At 44.4% G+C, this 26,299-nt stretch overlaps 4 protein-coding genes across 5 annotated transcripts; all 4 read right to left on the bottom strand.

The window, feature by feature from the left end:
* Positions 1 to 591: 591 nt before the first annotated feature.
* On the bottom strand, positions 592 to 4,558 carry gdf5 (growth differentiation factor 5). Its single transcript, XM_087800663.1, has 2 exons — positions 4,317 to 4,558; positions 592 to 2,932 (listed from the first exon to the last, which is right to left on the bottom strand). Exons 1-2 carry the CDS (start codon positions 4,462 to 4,464, stop codon positions 2,052 to 2,054), a joined length of 1,029 nt encoding a protein of 342 aa, XP_087656789.1. The 5' UTR covers positions 4,465 to 4,558; the 3' UTR covers positions 592 to 2,051.
* Positions 4,559 to 7,141: 2,583 nt separating this feature from the next.
* Positions 7,142 to 11,883, bottom strand: sdc4 (syndecan 4). Of its 2 annotated transcripts, none has more exons than XM_087801246.1 (4): positions 11,672 to 11,883; positions 8,767 to 8,979; positions 8,512 to 8,704; positions 7,142 to 8,439 (listed from the first exon to the last, which is right to left on the bottom strand). In XM_087801246.1, exons 1-4 carry the CDS (start codon positions 11,723 to 11,725, stop codon positions 8,288 to 8,290), a joined length of 612 nt encoding a protein of 203 aa, XP_087657372.1. In that variant the 5' UTR covers positions 11,726 to 11,883; the 3' UTR covers positions 7,142 to 8,287. The 2 variants fall into 2 exon arrangements, with proteins under 2 accessions (XP_087657372.1, XP_087657374.1); XM_087801248.1 differs by having other exon boundaries at positions 8,767 to 8,982; positions 11,672 to 11,877.
* A 2,376-nt stretch (positions 11,884 to 14,259) lies between these two features.
* LOC148070065 (uncharacterized) lies at positions 14,260 to 19,961 on the bottom strand. The gene has a single exon (XM_087801431.1). The coding sequence runs from the start codon at positions 19,790 to 19,792 to the stop codon at positions 14,354 to 14,356; it is 5,439 nt and encodes a 1,812-aa protein (XP_087657557.1). The 5' UTR covers positions 19,793 to 19,961; the 3' UTR covers positions 14,260 to 14,353.
* A 1,427-nt stretch (positions 19,962 to 21,388) lies between these two features.
* oser1 (oxidative stress responsive serine-rich 1) lies at positions 21,389 to 25,645 on the bottom strand. The gene is made up of 4 exons (XM_087801404.1): positions 25,345 to 25,645; positions 24,009 to 24,118; positions 23,395 to 23,502; positions 21,389 to 23,311 (listed from the first exon to the last, which is right to left on the bottom strand). Exons 2-4 carry the CDS (start codon positions 24,083 to 24,085, stop codon positions 22,546 to 22,548), a joined length of 951 nt encoding a protein of 316 aa, XP_087657530.1. The 5' UTR covers positions 24,086 to 24,118; positions 25,345 to 25,645; the 3' UTR covers positions 21,389 to 22,545.
* Positions 25,646 to 26,299: the final 654 nt, after the last annotated feature.

Genomic DNA, 26,299 nt, shown 5'->3' with positions numbered 1-26,299 from the left:
AGCATAACAAGGTCAGCATAATAATGTCAGCATCACGTCAGTGTTACAATGACAGCGTAACGACAATAGCGTAACAATTTCAGGGTATAAATGTCAGCATAACAACTTCAGCGCAACAACAACCTCGTAACCTCGTAACGTCAACACAATAATGTCATGGTAACAACATCAGATTAGCTTAGTCAGCATATCAGTATGAAAACGTCAACGTAGTGATAACAAGGTTGTTGGAAAGATGAAAGAGAGTGTGTGGGTCTGGTGTCGGTCGAGGGTCCATGTGAGTCAATGAAACCTCTTCTGACTGTCCCACACCCCATAATATTTGAAGGCCACCCTGCCGAGGTGTTTATTTGGATCTTCACGCGGCTTGGCGGCGTTCAGCAGCTCGACTCAGTGCAGGAAGTAAGAGAGAAACAAATATTCACTTCTGTTTGATTTATTTTCAGCCAACAAGCTCCTCACTGGGGTCAAAGGTGATGGAAAAAAACAACAACACAAATGAAGGAAAGTAATGAAATGAAAGACTGAGACAAAACAGAACAACAGTTGAAATCATGACAAGACATAATTCGATCATCCTTTGTTTCCCTCATAAACAAACAAACCTCCATGTTTCTCATTTGTGATTTTATAAGTAATAAAGTACTGGTTCTCTGAGGTCCTGGTTCACTGGGACCGTACACAGCACGAACCTGGACCGGGTCCTGCAGTCTGAACCGGGCCACCTGGGAGAGCGCCACCCTCCTGGGCCCAGTCCGCACACGCTCCGGCGACTTTTCCAGAATGTGGCTAAACGGTGTAATGGAGCCGACTATTAAAGTGGAGGTCTGTGTGAGCGGCCCGGTCCATCTGGTTCTGATTACAGCAGCGTGGAACACAATAGACCTCTTCAGCCGGTTCCTGATCCTGTTCTCTTGGACCGGACCCGACATTTTGCCACAATTCCTGACCGCAAACAGCGTACGAGGAAACTCAAAACCTGTAAACAAGAATGTTTCTGCTTTAGAGATTTCTGGGACCAATCGGGCCGATGGCAGAACCGGGCCCAGTAATGTGATTATAGCAGCGGTGCCGCCAACAATATGGAGCCCATAAGTGAGAAGTCTTGTGATTGGACCACAGGCTTGACCACATTCCTAATCTTTGGACTCCTTCTGGGAAGTTCTAAGCGGGACCATGGAACCGTCCCGGGCCTGAACCACGTTTAATCTTGAACTGATGAGTGTGTGAGTGACATGCATTTGTCCTTTTAGTACATTTTTGGACGAGGAATCAGGAACTTTGGAAACAACTCTTGTAAACGACAAGATGAATTGTCTGACATGGAAGAATATCAGTGTCATCAGAATATCGAATGGTTGAATTTAACATTTCAACATTTAATTTTTTATTAGATGTTGTCGTTTTTCAACCCTTGTGTTGCCTCTGGGTCAAGGTGACCCGGTGGCCCGGAACAAACTAAAGGGATAACACAAGAGTTAAGCATTTTATTATTAATTCAAATAATTTAATTAATTATTTTTTTTACACAAAGAGTTTGATATTCTGATTCCAACGATTAAAAAACAAAAATTCTCTAAACAATATATTTTAATTCGTAGCCCATTAAATTCAATATAAAAATGTTAGTATAATAGTGACGCCATGATTGGCCGAAAGTTAGTAGCTTGGTAATCTTATACTACTGTCTGGTTCAATATTTTACATTTTTATATTGAATTTAAGGCTACAAATTAAATAATATAGAATTCAGATCTATTTTAATTATTATTATTGGAATAACACCTCTATGTATAAAAAACAATCAGTCATGGTGGCCCTATTAAACCACCATTTTATTTTAAATTTAAAAGGCTATTAATTACAGGAATTCAACTGTGAAAGTCTATGTGAAATTTTCTTTTTTTTTTAATTCACTTAAAAAAAACACCTTTCAACCTTCAACCATTTAACATTCTGACGGAACTGATATACTTCCTGACATTATCTCTGGAGGTAACCAATCAGGCGAGTTCGTGTCTGCTCTCTAGGGACACCTGGTGGTGCTGTGGTTACTTGCAGCCGCAACCTTCCACCACCATGTCCTCGTACTGCTTGTAGACGACGTTGTTGGCCGAGTCTATGTAGAGGATGCTGATGGGGCTGAGTCTGGTGGGCACGCAGCAGGTGGGCGGCGCCGCCTCGGGGTCCATGGAGCTGAGGAGGGTCTGGATGATGGCGTGGTTGGTGGGCTCCAGGTGCGAGCGGATGGGGAAGTCGCAGACGCCCCTGCAGTGGAAGGCGTCGTACTCCAGCGGAGCGATGATCCAGTCGTCCCAGCCCATCTCTTTGAAGTTGACATGGAGCCGGTGCCGGTGGCAGCGTGGGCCCACCTTCTGCTGCAGGGCTGGAAACGACGGCTTCTTTGCGGGCCGGGCCGCCGGCGCCCGCCGAATTCTGCGCTGAGTGAACAAGTACTGGACGACTGTCTGGTTGTCGTGGCCTGAGCGGGCCTTGATCTGGTTGTAGAACAGTTCACGCTTCTTACTTCTCCCAAACACCAGGAGGAACGCCTTCTCTTTGTTGGTCCTGCCGGGCCGGGCCAGGCCCAGAATCCTCAGATCCACCGGCCGACCCGTCCTGCACTCCAGCGCCTCCAGTTCCAAACACAACAGCCGGTTCTGCTGAAGCTTGGAACCCTTTAAGAAGGTCCAGGTGTCGAACACCTGCCAGCCACCGACTTCCTCGTCCCCCAGAATCCTTGTCTGGACCAGAACCGACTTCTTTGGGCCTGGACTGCAGCTGACCAGCTTCAGACAGCAGCTGCCGCCAGACGAGACGTGATGGGTCCACTTCCTGAGCACCCGGAGTTCTGACCCGAAAAGCCCATCAGAATCCAAAGAGCTGATGTTGAAGAGGAACCGCTGACGACGGAGCAGAGACCCAGACCCATCTACACACACAAAGTCACACACAACACACACAGAGAAACACACATAGGCAAACAAACACACAGAAATGACATACAAATTGAATAACACAGACATAAACGCAAAGGCACACACACACAAAGACACACACATAGACACAAAAAAAACACACACACAGAAAGACACGCCAAGGCACAGAGAAGGCACACACAGAGAAACACACATAGGCACACACACACAGAAAGACACACACACACATGCCCCACACGCACAGAAGAAAACACACAAACAAACAGGCACACACAAACAGAGACACACGTTGAAAAACACAGACATAAACGCACAGGAATACACACACATAAATACACACACAGAGACACACACACACACAGAAAAGGAAAAAAGGTCAGTTGACCAGCAAACAAATATTCAATGACTTTGTTGTGTGTGTGTGTGTGAGTGTGTGTCAGTCCACGTAGCTTGTGACAGTTTGTTTTGATCTTGATATGATTTAAATTGTTCAAATCTCAGTCAATGTTCCTTTAAACTTGATCTTTACTCAATCAAAACAGCTTTTTCCCCACACAGTACCTTCCATCGACTCTTTCTCACATTTATTCTTCTTTCACCTTTAAAATATATATATACTGGTGTTTAAAAAAGTTCAAAAGCCAGCATTTAATTTCCGTCTCAAGAGAGAAAACATTTATAGAAACCACAATTTCAACTTGTGTGTCACATTTTCCATCATCCGGGAACCGAAGCAGTAACTATGATTATTTAAACTACATTTTCTAATTCATTGGACTTTGAAAAAGGAACATAAGGCGATCATTCTTACTTGATGAAGTGATTCATCTGGAAATAAAATAGTTCAATCGAATTGTATTGATAAAGAAAACATGCTTTGTAATCGTTACCAGGACAGTTGAGGAAAAGAAACAGATGAGGATAAATGCAACCACCTTTGTTACCTCCCCCGAGGAGATCATACTAATTATATTATATTATTGAGATGAATGTTAGAAAAATCTAATATTTCTAAAGAAATATTGATCATGAAAAAGGGACGAATGATTGGATGATGCTGGGGTCCTGGATGATCATCTGGATCTATGAAGAATTTGAAGAATTTGTGGCAAAGTGGTTCAGGAAGATCTGTGGGTTTTTTTCTGGCTCGCCGTGTGTTGTGCAAGCGAGTCAATAGAAATACTGACAACCTGATGAAACTCTTACCATCAACAAAATAAATAAATTTAAAAAATCATTTTTTAAATTCTTAAGATTTTTTTTTTACGTGTGTGTCGCGTGTGTGTGTGTGTCCGTGTATGTGTGTGTCCGTGTGTGTGTGTGTGTGTGTGTGTGTGTGTGTGTGTGTGTGTGTGTGTGTGTGTGTGTGTGTCTCACCTTGACCTCGGTCCACGAAGCTGGTGACGGTGTTTGCCAGGACGCTTCTGTTGACGTCACCCGCGGACAGTGACCAGTAAAGGGACAACATGTAGTCGTGGGGTGTCACCAGTTGGGGTCGCTGTCTCTGCGTCTGCACGCTGGACATCCGAAGTGGTATCAGGTCCGAACTTCTCTGCGGATGCTGACCCGCCCGGGGTCGAACCGAGGACCATCCATCGCCGGTCACAGCTCTCCCTGCAGCCGGTACTCTTGCTCTGGTCTCTGGAAGTCTCCCCGCCGCTCCTGCAGGTCCAGTCGCGAAGGTGTGGACGACTCCCGTCCGGTTCCGAACGCGTCCCGCCTCCCCACGGAACCAGCCTGTGCTCCAGTCCCGCAGGTCCGCGCTAATGCGCGTGATCCGGATCGGACTCGCCGGCATCCTCGAAGTGAGCGGGGTTTTTCTCAGCACCGGTACTCGCCGAACCGCCTGGACCTGCCGCTGGTTCTGGGTGTGCGTCGCTCTGGGTTGAGCCAGCAGACCTGAGACCGGGTCCAGGAAGGTCCAGCTGGCCAGGAGGAGACAAAGACGCGCCACAAGTTTCATTCTAGAGGTTCTGATGGGACATGCTTCCAACAGCTCCAGAACCGAGCACAGAAAATATCTGATGGACACAGAAACTGATCTTCACCAGATCCGACCAGGTTCGGGGTGTGTGCACCATGGTGCCGCTCAGTCCAGTTGAAAGTGCGGCGGTTCTGGTCGGACTGTCTTTAAAATCTCGGCACCGCCTCTCGCACGTCCTCCACACTTGAAATGGGTCCAGAGAAAACATTTAACTCGGCGCAGGTGCTCTCAGAGTCCAGCAGACCCGGGCCGGGCCAAGAGTTCTAATTAGTGTGACGTCATTGCCTGTAGAATCTCACCTTTCTCTGCGCGTCCAAAGAAAACAGAACCTCCCCGGTCCAACAAATATGTGTATAAGTCATCACCATCATCTGAGCCATCATCATCTTCATTACCATCATGAGCGTCATCATGAGCTTCATCATCTTCTTCTTCTCCATCATCATCATCATCATCAGAAACTTTTATTGCCAGTGTTCATTAGTTCAGTAGAAGATCGGTACCATCAGAATCTAATTGGATTCAACATTTTTAATGTAAATTTTGAATTTGATAGAAATATTGTATTCATTTTTTTTGTATGTAAAAATGTTGTTGTTTTTTGGTTTATAATTGGATTTAAAAAGGATATTCTTCTAAATGAATGATTAAAAAAAAAACATTTTAATGATTTTACACATTTTGATATTCTGACCCCAATAATTAATTAATAATTTTTAAAAAACTACCATTTATGTAATTTTTAATAAACTGAACTGAACTATTAAATTCTATTTAAAAATGTTGATATAATAGCACCATCTGACCAGACTAATCCAATCGAGCACTGAGCCACTATATCTTACTTTTAAATTCGCAACAAACAATCTTAGCGTTGCTTTAGAATCTTCCATGATGAATTGACTCGCTCAGTACTCTATTGTTTTTGTCTGATGGCATCAATATACCACCATTTTATATTGAATTTAAAAGGCTACAGATAAAAAGTATTGGACTCAGCAAACAAATGATTGAAAATAAAGATTTTTTTTATCAGATTATTGTAAACAGATTCACCCGTTCATTATACAAATGATTGAATTTGATTATCGAATAAAAGTGACTAAACATTTCAATATAGACATTTGGGAATTCAATCGTTTAAAAAAATGCTTAAACAGTTAAAAATAATCAATGTTTTATTAAGCATTAAATTAAATCATTCGATATTTTGAAGACACTTCTATACCTCCATAGAACACTGGTATTACTTCCTGCTATAGTAAGTAAGTAAGTATTTTTTATTTGTATAGCGCTTTTCCAGACCAGGGTCACAAAGTGCTTAAACAATCAAAACAATATTCAATAAAGTAGAACACAAACCGGTAGAAAAAGTAAACTTATTTAAACCAGCAGATGGCGCTGTCCCTCCTTCAGTCACGTGGGACTAAAGCGGACTTCGATTCCTTCCCAGAAAGGTCAGAGGCACAGAAACAGACGAATGATCGCTGCAGAGGTCAGAGGTCATGTGATCCGAGCTGCCCCTTTAACAAATGTGACACAAGTGATCCAAAGTCTTCCTGAAGTAAGTGTGTGCACAAAAAAATCTAGTAGAAGAACTCACATTTCCCCGATCCTTAAAACTCTTCACTGACTTCCAGTTTCTTTCAGGATCAACTTTAAAATTATTCATGGTCAAATTCCACTTTACATACGTGATCTGATCCAGCTTTACACCCCAGCTCGGGCTCTGAGGTCTGTGGATCAGAATCTACTGATGGTTCCTGAACACGCTTCAGGACCAGAGGAGAGAAATCCTTCCAGGCAAGCTTTGGAACGATCTTCCTCCGTGTTTGACGAAGCATTTTTTTTAGCCGTATATTGTTTTAGTTTGTTGAAGTACCTCGTGACCCTGGTCTAGAAACATCTTTACAAATAACCTGTACTTATGTTCATTAAATTATGAATTTAATTTCACCTTATTACAGTCAAGTCCGTTTGTGCCTATAGGGGGCGCAAAACTACTCCCAAACTTTTCTTCTTCTCCAGTTGAGTTAACAAACTTAACTTTTCTCCAGACAAAAGAAACAAAGTTGGTTTAACAAATATCTTGACGGGTCCTGGACTTGAACCCAAGACCTTTATCAGATATGCTAGTGAGCACGGATGTTAGCAGTGGAGCTGCTAGCTTAGCCTTCCAAGGTTGTGTCAGTGCAGAAGATCAGAAACTGTACTCGTGTGAATTTAAAAAAAAACTTTATTTCAACAACAGCACCTGCTTAAACCAAGACTGTTTCACACATTTGAGACCAAAGCAGCAGAACCCTCTTGCGACTTTGAGCCACACTCGTCTCTTTCTACAGTGAAGAGAAAACCTTAATATAAAAACAACTAACGGATAAAAAAAACTCAACTATTTTTTTTTTAGAATCTTAAACTATTGTGTAGAAAAATGTTCACATGTACAATGGCGCCACCTGAAGTAAGGCAATAAAATTACTGGACAGTTAAGTTACTAAAAAAAAAAAAAAAGAAAGTGAAGCAGGTTAGTTTCTGTTGTATAAAAACTTTACAAACTATTTGGCATTTAAATATTTGGTAGCTGGTCATCAGCGGCACAAAGCGCCAAGTACCATGAAATATTTTCCAGTTTCACATCTAAACATTATTTACACACTTGAGGCAGCGTCAGCTAACGACGCTGCCGCCAAAGAAATGTGGCCAACAAACATGGTGCATCATGGGAAGCTCGTCGACCCGGATTACAGTTGTGTAGCTTATCAACAAAACCATTCAAAAGTGTTGTGAATAAACATCTGAGTTAGTGTTTCTCTGAGATAAAAAAATAAATCTAGCACAAAGTCGCATTAGTGCGCACGCCGGCACTCGTACCGTACACGTCTCGCCTCCAGGGGGCGGAACAGTCGATCCGTTTTAGACCAGACGGAGTCGACGCGTTGAGCTGAGCTACGAGGCTAACGCTACCTAGTTTGAAATCAAATGGAGCAGCAGAAACCGGCGAGTTAAACGCCAAGGAAACAGTTATGTTGAAGTTCTCGGATCAAACCAAGAGATCAAACTCTGAAATGTGGCGACGTTGTTTGACGCCGTGAACTAAGCGACTCACGTCTTTGTGAAGCGCTCTGACACGACCGCGAGAAAACAACGTGGGAAGGTTATCGACAGCTGTCAGCGTTCCGAGGCTCGGCGGTTGAAATGTTTGTCTTACATTAAAAAAAAAAACATTTGAAAGAAATAAATAAACGTCCTTGCTCTCGCATAGTTTCCCGTTTGATGGACTCTGATTGGTCCAGAGAGCACAGAGAGTGTCGAAGCAGGAAGTGGGTGATGAGGATGAGGAAGATGAGGAGCACGGAGAGTCGATCTAGGCGTAGATCTCGGCGGTGGGAGCTTTGGTGTAGATGGGCTTCCTGCCGAGGTCGTAGCTGCCCTCGTCCTTCTTCTTCATGCGGTGGACGAGCAGCAGCACCAGCAGCACCGCCAGCAGCAGACAGAGGGCGCCACCTACCACCATGGCTGCAAAACCAAAACCAGGTCAGACACCTTGTTCCCGTGTCAGGATGAGGGACAACAGTTGGGAGAACGTACCTGCCAGGACCTCCGTCTTGTTGAGGATGCTCTCCTCGGACGTGTGCGCCATCAGCACGTTGGACGTCAGCTCGTCGCTCGGCTCGCTCTCCTGGAGCGGGATCTCGTTGCGCTCACGGACGATGTCGATCTCGTTGATCGTCGGCTTCGGGGGGCGCTGGATTTCCGGAATTCTGTTGTCGTTGACGTGCGTCTGCAAGGAAACGACGAGTTAAGAAAGTGTTACGGAAAGACGGCGGACTCGCGGGTGCTCACCGGAGAGGAAGGCTGCGACTTCTGCACCGGAGTCTCGCTCGGTTCCGCGTCGCCCGACCCGGAGAACTCGTCCTCGTCGTCGTAAAGCGTGTCGTAGTCGTCGTCGTCGTCCGTGAAGCCGAAGTCTCCCGACGACTCCACGCCTCCTTGGTTCGCCATTTTCGCGACGCCCTGCGTGGACTTCATGGGCATCCAGGTCTCCATCTCCCGGACCTGCTGAGACCAGGAGGTCATGGTAAGACGGAGAACAGGCGAGCAACGCAAAAGTCAAAACTATGATCTATTTAGCATTTAAAATGTTGAAACCTTAAAAATGATAACAATTTAAAATGTTTTTTTTTAATGATTTAATTTATACAGAGTTTGATTATAAATAATGTTTCCGATTTCAATATTTAATTCTTAACTTTTCAAAACGTTGGTATAATGGTGCCATCAGACAATATGAAAACTTGAACGAACTTTCAGCCCATCATGCGATTTGCAGGCGTGGTCACATGATCGCCTGCTTGTCGTATGATTGGCTGAAAGTAATTTTGGTATGGTGTGGTGGCACCGTTATACCACACTTTAAAATTAAATTTTAAAGGTTACAAATTAAAAAATATATATAAAAAGGAATAGTTTTAAATAAAAATATTAAACTGTTTAAATCATTTAATGAATTTATCAAAAAGAGAATTGTTCATCAGAAAACCCGTCGGCTCAAGGCAGCTCTATCCACTTCCTGTTGCTGCGTGGGGTCATGTGACCTCGCTACCACCGAGGGTGGGAGGGGAGGTGGGTGTTCCCAACATTCCCGCTTGGTTTCCCAGCAGCAAGGGGGTCAAAGTTCAGTCCAGTGGATGTCACCAAATTGACCTTTTGATCTGTGAGGTCATGTGACCCCAAGAAGTTTGCATGATCTCACCAGAACGAAGATCCCTCATGAAGGTAGTCGTGACTTCAAGATCAGTTTGTGTGTGAGTGGAGGAAATCAGAGCGACTGTGGACTTGTGTCCTCACTTCTATTCAGGCCCTTTCATGAGGTGAAGGATTCAAATCAGCCTGCAGGAGGGACACGACCCCCCCACCACCACCACAGACATTCCAGAGCCCAATGGGATTTTATAGATGAGCGAACATCAGCGGCGCTCGCTTTATTATGTCCAAGTGATGCGTGCACACACACACACACGCGCACGACTGAACTTCCTCCATCCAAGAAACATTCCCGTCATTCCGCCGAGATGCTGAAAGAAGTCCTGGAAGGCCTTTGTAAAGACTGGAGGCGCAACAGTCCTGGCCTCGGGACCAGAGACGAACCAGACTTGACTGAATCAATGCAGTGGCTCATGAGTCATTTCACTGATTCGTCATCGCAAAAACGGATGACTCGCTGCGTTGGCCTCAAGTGACTCACAACAACAACAACACATCTTTACATCCCGAGTCGAGTGTGTCGAGTCAAACCAGCACCCCAGAACCTCCCAACTATCAAGGCGTTCAGGCCAAACCAAAAAAGAACCTCAGTGTCTCCATCTGGACCCCAATCTCGTGGGACCAAAACCCCCATATCGGTAAAGTTGCGTCTCTACGTGGGTCAGACTCTGGACGTGTGCGGTGGAGGCGTGTCCTGCAAAGAGGACCACTTGAAAAAAGACTGACCCCCTCAAGTGAGCGAACCCCCCCACCAAGAGTCCCGGGGAGGTCAGAGGGTCACATTCCAGGGAGGAAATGAAGGAAGCGAGGAGGCGTGTGTACGAGTGTGTGTGTGAATGTGTGTGTGTGTGGCCCAGGAAGAGAGTGGAGATCACACCATTTGTTGTGAGCTACTGGTGAGGAAGATGTTGTGGCCACAGGACTCCAAAATATTTGGGTCCACAAACATATCGGGGGCGGGGGGGGTTTATTATAGCGTTAACATCCATTAAATCCACAACTTCAGACCAACTGGGTCCACAAAACAAGATGGGCCCGATTTTCCAGACGAACACACACTCAGAGACGGTTCATTCTCACGGTCAGAACCGGGTCCGGAAAGAAGGAGTTCCAGTTCACATGGCATCCGACCCAATCATGAGAGGAGTTGACTCAGCAGTACACAGAGGGTTCGCAATGTGACCTTCAGAACCAGAGATTCCCAGACAAGTCGCCACTCTTTGTAAGGTCCGATTCCGGGACGAAGCTTCTCGGACCAGAATCATGGCCGTACTTTTTGTGGTGGTCGTCATCCGTCCGGGTTCTCCTGCGTACAGTCCACTATAAAGTTCTGATGGGCCTTCCGTCAACATGGGTTCTACAGTGAACCCGGGAGAGAATCAGAACCTGATTCAGGCGTCAACTGACACTTAGTCCAAACACACATCCAGAACCTTGTCAAGTTCGAACGGTATTTTGACATGACGTCACCGGCGGTTGAACTTCCCGGAAACGAGACGTCGACGTCACGCACACCTGTAGACCTTATATGAACGTAAAAACCTCCATTTTATCTTGAGTACTTTTTTTGACTGCGTTTGTGTCACGTGATCTGTTGCAGGTGAGACTCACCGGGTCACTCCTGGAGAAACCTCAAGGGCTCCATTTTGGATCGCGGTTTTGGAGCGTAAATAAAGCGACATTTAACACGACGTACGTTTCGGAACACGTTCCACAGAAGTTACTGAGGAGTCATTGTGTCTCGAGCGAGTGATCGCCGTGAAAAAACTCGAACCTGAAACTTTGACTTTCTTCCTCTGCGTCACTAAATCAAAGTTCGTCAACAACTCCAGATTTCACCCTCGGGGGGAGTTTTTTCCAACTAGATCGACAACAAACTCGAGTCCAAACCAAGTATGGCTTGTGAGGAAGACTAGTCTTCTGACCTGGGTCGGAACCCGAAGCGAGTTTAATGGCGCTGACGAACACACAGAAACCAACTCACCGACTCTGAGAAGGCGGAGGCGGACAGAAGTAGGACGAAGAAGAGGTGCATCATGGTGGTTCGGAGGTCCAGGAGTGTGGCTGCGGACGAACTAAACTTGACTGTGGTCAGGGGAAAACTGACAACTCCGTGGATCAAGTGTTTTCTTTGTCCCTCCGCAACAGGAACTAGTTCTGCAAATTCGACTCTCTTCTTGTGTTTCTGCTCAGCGGACTGATCCGCCTATATATGTTTGCGCTGTGCCCGCAGTCGACCAATCAGCGCACGGAAATCCCTGACGTCAGCAGTTACCTCCATGATTTACGGGAAGTCCTCCACGCTCAACAGGTTGGTCCGCCCCCCTTTTTTCTGAGGTTCTGTCGTCTTTAAATCAGAGTCTCTTCTCTTAAAACATCTCAAGTCAGGTTTGTGTCTTCAGTGACTCAAAAGTACAACGTTTTTGTAAAGTTTTTTTTCACTAGTTTCACTTGTTGTTGTCACTTTCATGGTGACTCATGTTGATGACAGTGATATAACAATAACCGAAGCTTATCTTCCTCAAAAGTGACGTGTTCAGACTTCAGTATAAATCCACAAAGCCACCGAGGAATTTTTCTGTAATTAAGCACTTTTCCTTTCCGTTTTCTGGAAAGGCCAAACTCCTCCCTCCATCTCAGGGCAAGTCCCTCTCGCGTCACTTTGCGGAAACGTTCTGCAACATCTTTAGGAAAGAATCAGAACCGAAACACACCGTGGGAGTTCCAGCAGTTGCTGAAAAACCCCATTCACTCTAGGAACAGAAGTAGACACACAGGAACAAGTAAAGAGCACAGGCGTCACAGAAGCAAAAAAAAGAGGAACACAACAGAGTTTTAATCTGGTTCCTAAAGCAGAGGAACCACATACCTTTCCCAGGTTTTCTCTAGAGAGAATAAGAAGACACTATAAAGTTGTATCTATCAACCCTGGCTGTTGATACTAAACGCTTCCTGAGATCCATCAAAGACAACTAGTAAGTTCTCACCTCAGTGACTGGATCGCTTCCTCAACACAAGTCTGTGTTAAGCTATTCATCTGACCCGCCAGGTAGCAGCGTCTTAAAATATATACTTGCGTGTACTTCATTTCTTTCAGGAACAATTACTCTTGTTGATCCTTCAATACAAGAAGGACATTACAGACAGTATATAGGGAGCAGCCCAAAGAAAAATAAGAAGTAAGTAAGTCATTTATATTTATAGAGCGCTTTTCCAGACCAGGGTCACAAAGTGCTTAAACAATTAAAACAATACTCTACTACTACTATAAAATATATACTTAAAAGGTCAAGAAACACAGAAAACAACCCAGGAGTTCCAGAAAATCGAGGAAAAGCCTGCAAAAAAAAATAAGATGTTCCTTGAAGGAGTCAGTAGATCATCAAACACAGAGATTGTTCCAAAGCTTAGGAGCAACTCTTGAAGGATTTCTCTCCTCTGGTCCTGAACAATGTGCGAGGAACCATCAGAAGATTCTGATCCACAGACCTCAGAGCCCGAGCTGGGATGCTAAGGCTGGATCAGATCACTGATGGAAGGTCTGACCATAAATAGCTCTGAAAGTAAGAACCAGAATTTTAAAGTTGATCCTGAAAGAAACTGGCAGCCAGTGAAGAGTTTTAAGGAACGGAGAAATGTGAGTTCTTCTACTTGAGCGGGTCAGAATTCTCGCTGCAGAGTTCTGAATCAACTGCAGGCAAGAAAGTTCATGCGAGTGCGAGACATGAAAACAAACTGTTACAATAGTCCAGACGAGAAGACACAAACGCATGGATTACAAGCTCCAGATCATGTTGTGACAACATTTTCCAAGTTTAGAGATTTTTCTCAGTTGAAGGAAACAGTTTCTGGTCAGTTTTCTAAAAAAAACCACCAAATACTATATTATTTATAATAAAATAAAGCAGACTCTCATCATCCTGGCTTAGGTCTCCATGTGAGTCCCACATAACTTTCCCAGGTTTTCTCTAGAGAATAATACACAATAAAGTTTTATCTATCAACCCTGACTGTTCATACTAAAAGCTGCCCGAGATCCATCAAAGTCCACTAGTACATTCTGACCTCAGACTTATAGACATAAGAGGAAGCGATCCAGTCACTGTGTTTATCTATTCCTATCACCCGCCGGGTAGCAGCGTCTGCTAAAAACAAACTTAAGATATATATATACTTACTTATACTTAATTTCTTTCAGGAACAATTCCTCTTGTCGAGGCTTCAATACAAGACTGACATTACAGACAGTATGAAGGGAGCAGCCCAAAGGAACAGAAGTATGGAGGTATTTGCTTTTAAGTGTGTCTTTTTGGAGGAATATGAACCTGAGCTCCAGTCGTTACATTAAAATGTACATACGATTTTTATCTATAACTCTACAAAGGAATGGATTTCTCAGGAGACATGAAGGTGAAGAGAAAACAAGTGATGTTCGGCCCATGATTTGGACTGCTAAGAAAACTGGCCCCTAGTGTGATTGAGTTTGACACCCCTGTTGTAGAAGTATGTTGTCTGTCAATCTCCCTCATCTGGGACGGTGATACATTGGTGAATAAATGCAAGCAGAACATCACAACTTTAAAGGTGTATTTCTCTGACAGGCAATTACAAAAGGTGACCACTATGACACATATCCCATCAATCTGCAAGTCCTAGGAAGGCGTCTTCAATACGGCAGCGGAGAAGAATCTCCGATGGCGCAGTTGCACCCGAACAGTGGGTATGCGTAATCCCAGAGGATGCCGTTGCCTGTGATCTCCATGAGCATGACATGGGAGAAAAGTGCGGCGGAGGAGTAGTACCCAACTACGCGTCCCACTCTCCAAACACCGTTAGCACAGCAGCGCAAGAGGTTTGGGTTGTGATGGACGGGAGACACCAAGAGGTCTTCCGCCTCGACAGCACCAGAGGCATCTTCCGGGAAGCATTGGTCGTACATGGAAACGTCAGATGACATCAACAGAAGGCTCTCGTTCTTCTGCCCGCTATGCAGAAGCCCTTGTGGATCCATGCTGGGTAGCATTCTCAGGGGGTTCTCATTGTCCTCGAAGGTGACGTCAGTTCTGAGTTGCTCATTTGCCCTATTGGCCTCCAACATATCTATAGCTGGTGGAGTCTCTCTGCTCTGGTCTCTCGGGCAGATTTCTGCTGTGTCTTGCTCTTTCTCCAACAGCAAAGTTTCAACCTGCATCACCTCGGAGTCCTGCATTTCACTGAGGTCCTTTTCGATGCGTTTTCTCAGACCTTCATTTTCTTTCTTCATCTCCTCCAACAGAGACCTGAGTAAAGCTTCTTCACCACAAATCACTTCTTTTTGCCGATTGATCGAGGATATTTCCTCTTTCAATCGATCAATTTCTGCTTCCTTGTCGGTAACAAGAGACGTCAGTTTGGACACTTCAGCGTCCAGAGTCATTTCCTGGTACAAACTTACACCAGTCAGGAGTTCCTTCTCCTGCTGCTTCTCCAGTCGAACATTCAAGTCCTTGTTCAACATCTTCATGTTGTTCAAATGGGTTTCATACTCATCCACCACTGTCTTCAGATAATCAACTTCTTTATTTACTTTATTTATCTGCTCATTCTTCTTATTCAAGAGGACATCGGCTGTTTCCAGTTGATCCTGAAACTCTCGCACTTCTTTTTGCAGCTGTTCCATCTCTTGTCTATGTTTGTCTTGTGCAGATGTTTGCTGCTCCAGTTCTATGTTGAGTCTGTCGTTCTGCTTGCTGAACATCTGGTTGCTCTTGTTCAGACTGTCTATATTGTGCTTCAGCATCTGGATCTCAGCACTTTCATCCTTCCTCAGAGCTTCTATGTCGGACAGTGTCTGTGACAACACTTGGGCTTTTTTTTCTTGATTCTTGAGGCTCGTCACTTCGTCTCTCAGACTCTGATTCTCCTTCTGCACATCGTCCATTAGCGAGTCCTTGACAGTCGATTCTGCAACAAGACTTTCTGTGTTCTTATTCGTGGCTTTAATCTTCAAAATAAGTCGATCAATGTCGTGTTCCTTCTCGTACAGTTGAGACTTGAGTTTAGACACTTCATCATCAAGACTCTCAATGTTTTCGTCCCTGTGGGATATCTCCGATCTTAAACTATCGTTCTCCTCATCTGCCTCCTGGAGCAAAGAATTGAGTTTAGACATTTCTGCATCCAAAGTTTCTTTGTTTTTCTCGCTGGTCGCCATCCCTCGGGTCAGTCTGTCTAAGTCCTGCTCGTTCTCCAGCAGCCGCTGCATATTTTTAGCCATCTCTGCCTCCAGATTGTCTTTTTCCTGGTTGACCAAGTCAAGGCCTGCTCTTAGTCTCTTGATGTCCTGGTCCTTCTCAAGCAGGCATTTCTGTTTTTCAGCTGATTCAGCTTCCAACGCATCTTTGCCCTTGTAGACTAATTCAAGGTCTAATCTAAGTCTCTCTATATCCTGGTCTTTCTCCTGCAGCTGCTGAACGTTTTTGTCCACCTCAGCCTTCATATCATCCTTGTCCTGGTGGACCAAGTCAAAATCTGCTCTTAGTCTCTTGATGTCCTGGTCCTTCTCAAGCAGGCATTTCTGTTTTTCGGCTGATTCAGCTTCCAACGTATCTTTGCCCTTGGAGACTAATTCAAGGTCCCACCTCAGTCTCTCTATAGCCTGGTCTTTCTCCTGCAGCTGCTGAACGTTTTTGTCCACCTCAGCCTTCATATCATCCTTGTCCTGGTGGACCAAGTCAAAATCTGCTCTTAGTCTCTTGATGTCCTGGTCCTTCTCAAGCAGGCATTTCTGTTTTTCGGCTGATTCAGCTTCTAACGCAGCTTTGCCCTTGGAGACTAATTCAAGTTCTAATCTAAGTCTCTCTATATCCTGGTCTTTCTCCTGCAGCTGCTGAACATTTTTGTCCACCTCAGCCTTCATATCATCTTTGTCCTGGTTTACCAAGTCAAGGTCTTCTCTTAGTCTCTTGTTGTCCTGGTCCTTCTCAAGCAGGCATTTCTGTTTTTCGGCTGATTCAGCTTCCAACGTATCTTTGCCCTTGGAGACTAATTCAAGGTCCCACCTCAGTCTCTCTATAGCCTGGTCTTTCTCCTGCAGCTGCTGAACGTTTTTGTCCACCTCAGCCTTCATATCATCCTTGTCCTGGTGGACCAAGTCAAAATCTGCTCTTAGTCTCTTGATGTCCTGGTCCTTCTCAAGCAGGCACTTCTGTTTTTCGGCTGATTCAGCTTCTAACGCGGCTTTGCCCTTGGAGACTAATTCAAGTTCTAATCTAAGTCTCTCTATATCCCGGTCTTTCTTCTGCAGCTGCTGAACGTTTTTGTCCACCTCAGCCTTCATATCATCTTTGTCCTGGTTTACCAAGTCAAGGTCTTCTCTTAGTCTCTTGTTGTCCTGGTCCTTCTCAAGCAGGCATTTCTGTTTTCCGGCTGATTCAGCTTCCAACGTATCTTTGCCCTTGGAGACTAATTCAAGGTCCCACCTCAGTCTCTCTATAGCCTGGTCTTTCTCCTGCAGCTGCTGAATGTTTTTGTCCACCTCAGCCTTCATATCATCCTTGTCCTGGTGGACCAAGTCAAAATCTGCTCTTAGTCTCTTGATTTCCTGGTCCTTCTCAAGCAGGCACTTCTGTTTTTCGGCTGATTCAGCTTCTAACGCAGCTTTGCCCTTGGAGACTAATTCAAGTTCTAATCTAAGTCTCTCTATATCCTGGTCTTTCTTCTGCAGCTGCTGAACGTTTTTGTCCACCTCAGCCTTCATATCATCTTTGTCCTGGTTTACTAAGTCAAGGTCTTCTCTTAGTCTCTTGTTGTCCTGGTCCTTCTCAAGCAGGCATTTCTGTTTTTCGGCTGATTCAGCTTCCAACGTATCTTTGCCCTTGGAGACTAATTCAAGGTCCCACATCAGTCTCTCTATATCCTGGTCCTTCTCCAGGAGTTGCTGAAAGTTTTTTGCCACCTTTGTCTCCAGGTCAACTTTGCCCTGGTTGACCAAATCTAGGTTTGTGTTTAGTCTCTTTATTTCCTGATCTTTCTCCAGCAGCCACTTAAGATTTTTGGCTGATTCAGCTTCTGTTACACCTTTGCCCTGCAAGACTGATTTAAGGTTTGACCTCATTTTCTCTTCTTCCAAATTATCTTTTTCCAGATTGACCAAGTTGAGGTCTGCTCTTAGTATCATGATGTCATTGTCCTTTTTGGCTTCAAGCGTATCCTTGCCCTGCGAGACCAAAATAAGGTCTGACTTCAATTTCTCTATGTCCTGGTCCTTTTCCAGCATCTGTCGATGGTATTTTGCATCTTTTCCCTGATTCAATGAATCAAGTTCTGACCTCAGTCCCTCTATATACTGGTCCTTCTCCAGCAGCCGCCGTAGGGAAGTTGTCATTTCAGCCTCCTGTGCATCCTTGCCCAGCTTCAGCAAGTCGACCTCTGACCTTAATCTCTCGATGTCTCGCTCTCTCAGAATTAGTTCAGACCTGAGAATGGAAACTTCCTCATCTAGAGTCGACCTTTTCATATCTTTGACGTTGATCTCAGCTTTGAGAGCATCATTCTCTGATCTAAGTGTGTCAGTGTCTCTGTTCCTATCCAGCAACAGGGACTTCAGTTTGGAAAGTTTGTCATCCGAACTAACAACATCCTCATCACTTTGAGATATCTGGGATCGCAGACTTTCATTCTCCTCTTCTGCGTCCACCAGCTGAGACCTGAGTTTAGCTGCTTCCGCATTAACAGTCTGGATTTCCTGCTCTCTGTTGGAAATTTGTCTTTTAAGATGCTTGTTCTCACTTTGTGACTGGAGCAGCAGAGGTTCCTTATCAGTAACCTGAGCCTCTAAAGATTCATTCTCTTCCCCCAGAGTTTGGATGTCTTTTCTCACTGATTTGACCTCTTGTTCCTTGTTGAAGAGCAAAGATTTGAGTTTTGACACTTCCACATCCAGGGTTTCTATTCTCTCATCCTTGACGCCAAAGTCTCTACGCAGGCTGAGAATATCTTGTTCCTTCTCTTCAATCTCCTGTTTCAGATGCTTGTTGTCTTTCTTGGCTTCAATGAGGAGAAACTCCATTTTTGCCACCTCGGCGTAAAGACTTGCTCTGTTCTGCTTGGTCACATCGTCATTGTGCTCCTTCTGGACCAGCATGGTCTTCATCCTGGTCAGCTCAACACACAGACTTTCTTGTTTTTCTGTATTGCCGGAGAGCTGACATTGTAGATTAACGTTCTCTTCTTGTGCGGTGTCAAGCAGAGATTTGAGATGGTTTATCTCGGCATCCAGAGTTCCTGTGTTTAATCTCTCCTGGGCGATTTCTTTCCTCAGAGTATGAATCTGTTTCCGGGCCTCTGATTGCCGTGAATCCTGGAAAGATGTTCCAAAACCATTCCCTCGTCTTTTGCAGATGTTCTTGACTTCAGTGTGAAGCCGTTCAATCTCTAGTTCTTTTTCTGCCAGCGACGCTTTGAGCTGGGATAACTCCTGAGACAGGGACGTCTTCTTCTTGATGCTGCTGTCAATCTCTGTCTGGAGATGGTTTGCAGCTTCATTGACGGTGTCCATCTCCAGCTTCATGGACCTATTATCTGCTTTAAGGGCAACAACATCGGCCTGTTGCTTCTCATGCTGAGATTCCAGTTGTGCATTCTTGGCAATGAGGTTTCTCTTCTCTTCATTCAGCAACTTCACGTTGTCTGTTAGTTTCAGTAATTCTGACTTCAGCTCTTCCAGCTCATTTTTGGTCAACAGTGTGATGGACTCATTCTTTACCTTTGTCTTCACTCCTCCGTTTGAACTCTTGTCATTGCTACTGCTGGTCTTGCAAACCTTGGGATTGTGCTTCTCCTCATGTCCTGTCGCCTCCCTGGCTTTTTCCAATTCTACCCGTTTGGCCTTTAACCCGCTGTGGGGACCGAACCTCGCCCACTCTTTGCAGAGTTCACGAGGTTTCTTCTTCAGCTTTTCAATCTCATAATCCAGTACCGACCTCTCGGTTTTCTGTGGACCGCTGCGCTCCTCACAGTTGGTACCATTGTTCCTTAGATTCTTTAGGAATTTTGACGGCATCTTACGAGGATCTGAAAAGGGTGTCTCCTCAGACACATAAATTCTTCTTGATTCCCCGATCATGATGAGGATTATTCTTCGCTCAAGAGGGTGGAGCTTGTCTTGTGCGAGGTGAAGAACGGCCTGATGTTCCCACAAGGTGCTGTTAGAATCTGTAAACCATGATTCCCTATGAACTGGCACCAGGAGACACGAGGCTACATTTCTCACTTTTCTTTGTCCTTAACTTCTCATCAATATATAACCTGCCTTGGACCATGCAGGATCAAAGCCACTTGCTCAAAGGACTTACGCAGACAGGGGTCAGTTTAATACTGTTAGGCCTGTGATATCATAAAGGCTTCATGAAGCGTAATAAAGATTAAAGTTGACACATAAAAGAGGGGATTGTAAACAACATGGTGTGGAGGAGTATAGGTCTGTATGAGGTATGTGATATGATAATATCTGTATTCTTTCCACACAAGACAAATTTATGGACCAAGTCTTTGGTGAAACTGAACTGCGTCTACATTTTAAAGTTGGAAAGCATAAGGACACTAAACAATTATGGTCAAAAACAGAAAGTCATTGAGTATTCAACTTTCACCAGCATATGCTTCAAATTCCAGACCATCAGGATATTGTTCCCTGTTGGAAACAGCGTACGTGTAACCCAGTTAATCTGATATTGGTCCTTTGTTTAAAACTCAAACCTTTTTATGCGCCTGCATATCTTCATCGATGGAGAGAACTGCTCCTTCACAGTATTGGGAAGAGGATCAGACCTGATTGATAGATGGATACAACTTTATTGATCCCATTGGGGGTCTCCTTTGGCAAATTGTTTTTCCAGCCAGCATACACAGGCGAAAGATTCATAAAAAACAAGAACAAAGTTTATATAAAAAGAAAGTGCAAGATTACACAACCTAAGTGTAAAAATGAAGAACATAGATCAAAGAAAAAAAATAACAATGACAAAGGATACAAAGATTAACGTGGAATATCATCATCTTTTTAGCTCCACTCCTGCCCCCAAACTCAGAATTATACAACCTTATACCACAAGGAATGAATGAGTCTATTAGTGTTGCATCATGGGAGGAACATTCATGCTCCATCTGCTTCTCGGCTCACTGATGACGGTGTTCAGAGGATGTTGTCACCATCCATGATGGAGAGTAGTTTTGTCAAGTGATCGCTCAGCAACTGTCACCAGTGAGTCCAGCTTCATTTCAAAAACAGAGCCTCCTGATCAACCTGCTAACGCTTTCTTATACACATGGTCTGTGTTGCAGGACCAGTCCAGTTTACTGTCCAGCCACACACCGAGGTACTTATGATGGACACTGGACGTGGCTTTGTCCTGGACCTCCCAAAGTCCAAGACCATCTCCTTGGTCTTTGAGATGTTCAGCTGCAAGTGATTCCTCTCACTCCAGTCCACAAAGTCACGTATCAGACTCAGTATTATCTTGACTTTTAATGTATATCATTTGAGTATTGTTTTGATTGTTGTCTTTGTGACCCAGGTCTGGGAAAGCGCTATATAAATAGAAATTACTTACTTACTTGGGTAACAACTCGTGGACAATTTTGACCGAAGGTATGGGAAAACACCCACAACTGACAGACTAATAAACATGCAACGACTTCACACTAAGAGCCAACAACGAACCAGAGCCGAAGCAGCTTTATTCGTTTGTTCGTGTACATGAAGAATGTTGTGCAATGGGCTTTACAGGCGAGAAAATTAAACGGATGTATAAACAGAAGAAAGTCCTAGAGATCAAGTTCAGGAGTACATAGTTTCCGCCATCTGAGACATTTCTTTGGGAATATGAAGGTAGAACTCCATGAGTCCATTCAGGTCCTCGATGGTAAAGTCTTGAATCTGGGCCTCCGGAGCTCCACTGAAGCTACACTTAATGGGAGCTTTTTCAACTTCATGAATCGGTTTTAGTGCAGTTCCATGGTCCTTCTTGTCCACCCCAACATGGATGCTCGCCTCGCTCACTGGCACCTCTACAGAGAGCGAACCCGTTTGTGCATCAGCGCATTTCGGTGTCGTATCTTCACACGAGGCAGCATTCAGATAGATTTCCTGGGTAACTGGGCCAGCCTTGCGCCAGGTTGCGATGTCTTTTTCAGAACGAACCATCAAGTGTTTTCTTTCTGTGGAGTTTACAGGTTTAGCAGCTGCCGGTCGATGAGTGTTCAGTCGGACACGCGGGTTAGATGGAACAACCATTGTGACAGAACGCCTCGGACCCTGACCTGAGGCAGGAGACTTGGATCCCAGTTGAGATTTGCTCACAACTTGTGAGGATGTCCTCCTCATGCTTGGAGGATGAACTCGCTAGAAAACGTAGACTGACGTTCAGAAGAGATTTGTGGTATTTATATCGTTGTCAGGAATGCCTTTCAAGCAAAGTATGTAAGATCAAAGAACCCTACGGATGGCTGGTCCAGATTACATAACCATGATGTCAGCCCATTACACAAGTAGGTAAAGCATCTAGTAAAACTGGCAAAATCACACAAGAGGTTTCCTTCCCGTTCAGGTCTTAAACTACGATGGAACACTTCAGCTCACAAACAATCAAGGAGGATAATTATTATAAGAAACTTTTTTTCAAGCCAGCAAAAGTGTTTTTTTTATTTTGACAACAAACAGAAAAGAAAACATCTTTCACAGAATTTTTGTGTCTTGGTTCCGGCACAAGAACCTTGGCATCGCGTGCAGTCACTGGTGAACCAGGGCCAGTGAGTGATACCATGTCCAACTGTGAAGCGCCTCTAGACTCAATCCAAGCCGTGTGACTTCAACATTATTCAAGTGTACATCATCTCTGCCATGTGGGACATTTTCTTGGGGATGTAAAGGTAATACTCCATGTACCCAGACAGGTCCTCTATTGTGATGTCATCTACGTAAGCCCGTGCCTGTTCTGAGCACGAGCGAGGAGAGCCAGATGCCAACGAGGACGTCGTTGAGGCGGAAGACCCTAGAGTTCTTGGCCTCTTGTCAGAATTTGGCTCACATTCTGAGATAACGCTGCGAAGCCCGGTGAAAGAGTAAACTTCCACGTCGCTCCAACCACGTTGGTGCACCTGGCACGTACATTCCCCCTCCTGCGTTGCTGCTGCGGCACCTTCTGGGCAGCTCTTCTCCGTGCAGCTGCAGGCAGGTTCTTCCCCTGCACTGCGCTGCAGCTCAGACAGAGCTCGGAAATCCGTGCGGTCGGGCTTTCCATGTGCTCTGCAGTCTGCACTGTCTCCGGTTTCTGAGCCGATGTCTCTTCTCTCGGGCTCATCCTGAACAGATGCCAAGGAAATGTTACGCGACTCGTATGCAGCAGCAGAGCCAAACACCGCCGGAGACGTGTGGCGGGTCGTGCATGAGGTCAACTCCTTCTGCACCATGCAGCTGCTGCCACCCACAGGCTCCCCAGGAGAGTGCTTCAGACAGACACTTGGGGGCGATAGGCTGGCAGCCGACACAGAACTGCAATAGGTGAACTTGGAGGGCTGGAGAATCGGGGACTTGGATCTTCGACGTCGCTGAGTCCTGGACGAACCCCGAGAGGCTTTCCGCACCCTGATCGAAAGGTATGAAGAAAACAAAAATGATTAAAAATGAATTATTCATTACAGAGAAATATAGACAGATGTGATGCCTACCCATGCCAGTTGTCCTTCAAGCAGCCTACTTTGGGCTTAGTGCCCGTGTCAAGAGAAGACCGCGGTGGTGTCCTACATGTCTCAGACACACTTGTAGGCACAGGGACGCTGGAGAAAGGAAGAGCTTGATGAGCCTTGAGGGCGGTCAAAACATTCAAGACATAATTTCAAGTTTCTACACGTTCAAAAGTGCCATCAAATTATTCTCATCCATTGGGTGTCTTCCACATTCTTTTCTAAACTTAAAATGGTTCTTCTAGCACCTGCTCCTTGAAGTCACCATGACGACTATGACAGAATTTACACCTTCTGCTTAATCTAAATCGGTGAAATACTGAATACTATTTTTACTTTGTTTAAATTTAAAACATCTCAGTAACAGAGCTCCCATAATTCTTTGCCACACAGCCATCTATCTTAACCGTCACTTGAAGTAGCAACACAGACCGTTTGTAACAGTGTAAACAGAGATTCCTGATTTCTCTGAAAACTTCAAGCCCGTGGAGGGTGGACACAAATAATAGTTGAACCTCAACTGTCCAGAAACAAGCCTTGTGACACAATTTATTCCTGGATTCGTCCACACTTCTGTCTCCGGGTGAGCTGGTTCTCACCTCTCTGCATCAACACGCAGCTTCTTAAACGCCGTTTGAAGACTCTCCTCCTCGCAGTCCTTCACTCCCGCCTCCATGTTGGGAGGAGGCCGCTCCGACCAGCCGCCCAGCTGAAACACACAGACGATGAAAGATCGTTTAAAGTTTAGAGAGAAGACTTATTTAACAAGTATAGTTTAGAGGCCAACAGTGGAGGCTGGGATGTTGTCACGTTAAATTATGAGAACAAATTAAAGCTTATCTGAGGACAACCCTTAGTTAAACTAATCAACTTGTCTTGTTGTTTGTTTACCAACTTCTGTTGGGGAATGTGGAGTCTGTAGCATTAGCAACAGAGCTCACTCCCTTCCATACCAGAGGCACCACGAGTATTGTTTTGATTGTTTAAGCGCTTTGTGACCCTGGTCTGGAAAAGCGCTATATAAAACACAAATTACTAACTTACTTTTCCAACTCTCATCGGTTTGATTTAAGTGAGGATGAGGTCGAAAATCCACATTTGTTTTTTTAATTTCTTAGTGAATTTAAGGTTACAGTCACCACAAAGTAGCCAAAAGGGTAGCTCCAAAGAGACATGGAGAACATTATGCTGATGTGCCCTTAAAATTACAACCCCACAATTGTATTTACGGGGCAACTAATGTGTTAAATTGGGTGCCTCTTAAACTCATCGAACATGCCCTCGTAACCTCTTGTCTGTCGGGATTTCAGATATAAACTAATAACTCTAAAACACTCTGCCCAACCTGCTATCATTGGCAATTCTGCACAAACTACAAATAGCAGTATTGTTAAATGGTTCTGTGTTGTTTTTTTTTCTTCTTCATTTTAATTCCAAATGTGTTGACTGGAGATTGTTTCTATACTGCATTTAAGTGGATTGATCAAACTCATACAGACACGACAAAAAAACGTTCAGCTTTTACGAGGTACTGTTGCAGATAAGCACATGATAAAATGTGGCAGTCTGAAGGGAGATATTAGCAGTAAATTAAACACAAACATAGATGTTTAATGCGTTTCTAATAAGATAAATAAAGTGTGACGTAACGAGACGATTATTTGGGTGATAGACGATACAACGTTAGCATCACAAGCTACAAGTTTCTCAACCTCTGACTTGATCTAATGGAGTAATTCGCAATTCTGGATGATATCAAAACGCGCTGTGGAGTCAGTCCTGCGGTTCTTGTTGATTCTGTAGCTAAACGACATCATGACATAATCGCTCGCTCCTGCTAGCTAATGCTAACACTGCAGCAAGCTATAGAGAAATCTATTATATTCTGGCACTTCCTCCCGTTTAAGTTCCAATCTATTGACCCATGATACTCACGGTTGTGGCGTCAAAGTGCAGACCTTTATCGGGACATACAGAGGATCTTTCTGGCTCCAGGCCCGGAGTGAACCTGCCCGTCAAGCTAGCATTCGTTAGCTTCGACTGCTAGCTCGAACTCACGGCGCCAAGATCCCAACCATGAACCTCGACGTCGCCAACACGGTCCAGAATAAACCCTGGACGTGTTAGTATTTGTGGGAGCGACGAGGTTTCAGAATAATGTCGTTTCTTCTTCGTCTCCTTGTTTACATCGAACAGTCGCAGTGACTCTGCAACAACACGCAGCTGCTCGGATGACGTCACCAGTGCCTCGACGTCACAGGAGCAGGCGGGGCTAAATCATTTTCCTTTTAAATATCGTTCTTATGGTCTTTTAACGGTCTTTTTTAAAATTTAATATACGTGTATTTTTTTCCAAATGAAACACCACTTTATAAGATATTTGTAAGTAAAAAAAAAAGGATTTCTTTTTTATTTCAGAAACGAAAACTACAATTTAAAGTTGTTGTTTTGCCATTACAACTCAAAATGTATAATTACAATTGAAAATGGGTCGATTTTTAATTCGTACAATAAACAACGAAATGAAAACTACTAAAGAGGTTCGTTTTCCTTTTCCCTTTGATCGGAAGTGCGGATTTTCAAAATGAGAGTACATACTAAACGAAAACGAAAAATGGGTGCAGCACCTTGCTAACAGTTTTCGTTCGGCACAAAAACAAAAAAAAGGACACATGTCATCTACGTTATTGACTTTTTTCATTTTGATTATTCATTTTGGATTGCAAGCAAAAATACAAACTGAACCCCAATAACCAAAAGTTACTCCGATTAAACCTCAGAAAAATGTGGAAATCACATTTTATCTCTGTATATTATATGACGTCATTATTATCTATCATTATATTCCTTCCTGTGATGATAACTTTTAAGCAGTGGACCTGCCAGTACT

This window comes from Callionymus lyra, chromosome 10, assembly GCF_982586985.1.
Source record: "Callionymus lyra chromosome 10, fCalLyr1.hap1.1, whole genome shotgun sequence".
In the NCBI taxonomy this organism is placed as follows: Eukaryota; Metazoa; Chordata; class Actinopteri; order Syngnathiformes; family Callionymidae; genus Callionymus; species Callionymus lyra.
Note: the sequence above shows the minus strand (reverse complement) of the source record. Positions and strands in the feature narration are given on the sequence as shown.

Excerpts from the sequence above, each read along its gene's own strand:
- gdf5 (XM_087800663.1), bottom strand. The coding sequence starts at position 4,464 with ATGTCCAGCGTGCAGACGCAGAGACAGCGACCCCAACTGGTGACACCC. Across the intron at positions 2,933-4,316 it reads CTTCGTGGACCGAGGTCAAG|ATGGGTCTGGGTCTCTGCTC; the intron begins GTGAGACACACA and ends TTGTGTGTGTAG.
- sdc4 (XM_087801248.1), bottom strand. The coding sequence starts at position 11,725 with ATGATGCACCTCTTCTTCGTCCTACTTCTGTCCGCCTCCGCCTTCTCA. Across the intron at positions 8,983-11,671 it reads CCTCCGCCTTCTCAGAGTCG|CAGGTCCGGGAGATGGAGAC; the intron begins GTGAGTTGGTTT and ends TCCTGGTCTCAG. Across the intron at positions 8,440-8,511 it reads CAAGACGGAGGTCCTGGCAG|CCATGGTGGTAGGTGGCGCC; the intron begins GTACGTTCTCCC and ends TTGGTTTTGCAG.
- LOC148070065 (XM_087801431.1), bottom strand. The coding sequence starts at position 19,792 with ATGATCGGGGAATCAAGAAGAATTTATGTGTCTGAGGAGACACCCTTT.
- oser1 (XM_087801404.1), bottom strand. The coding sequence starts at position 24,085 with ATGGAGGCGGGAGTGAAGGACTGCGAGGAGGAGAGTCTTCAAACGGCG. Across the intron at positions 23,503-24,008 it reads CTGCGTGTTGATGCAGAGAG|CGTCCCTGTGCCTACAAGTG; the intron begins GTGAGAACCAGC and ends TCCTTTCTCCAG. Across the intron at positions 23,312-23,394 it reads TTGAAGGACAACTGGCATGG|GGTGCGGAAAGCCTCTCGGG; the intron begins GTAGGCATCACA and ends CCTTTCGATCAG.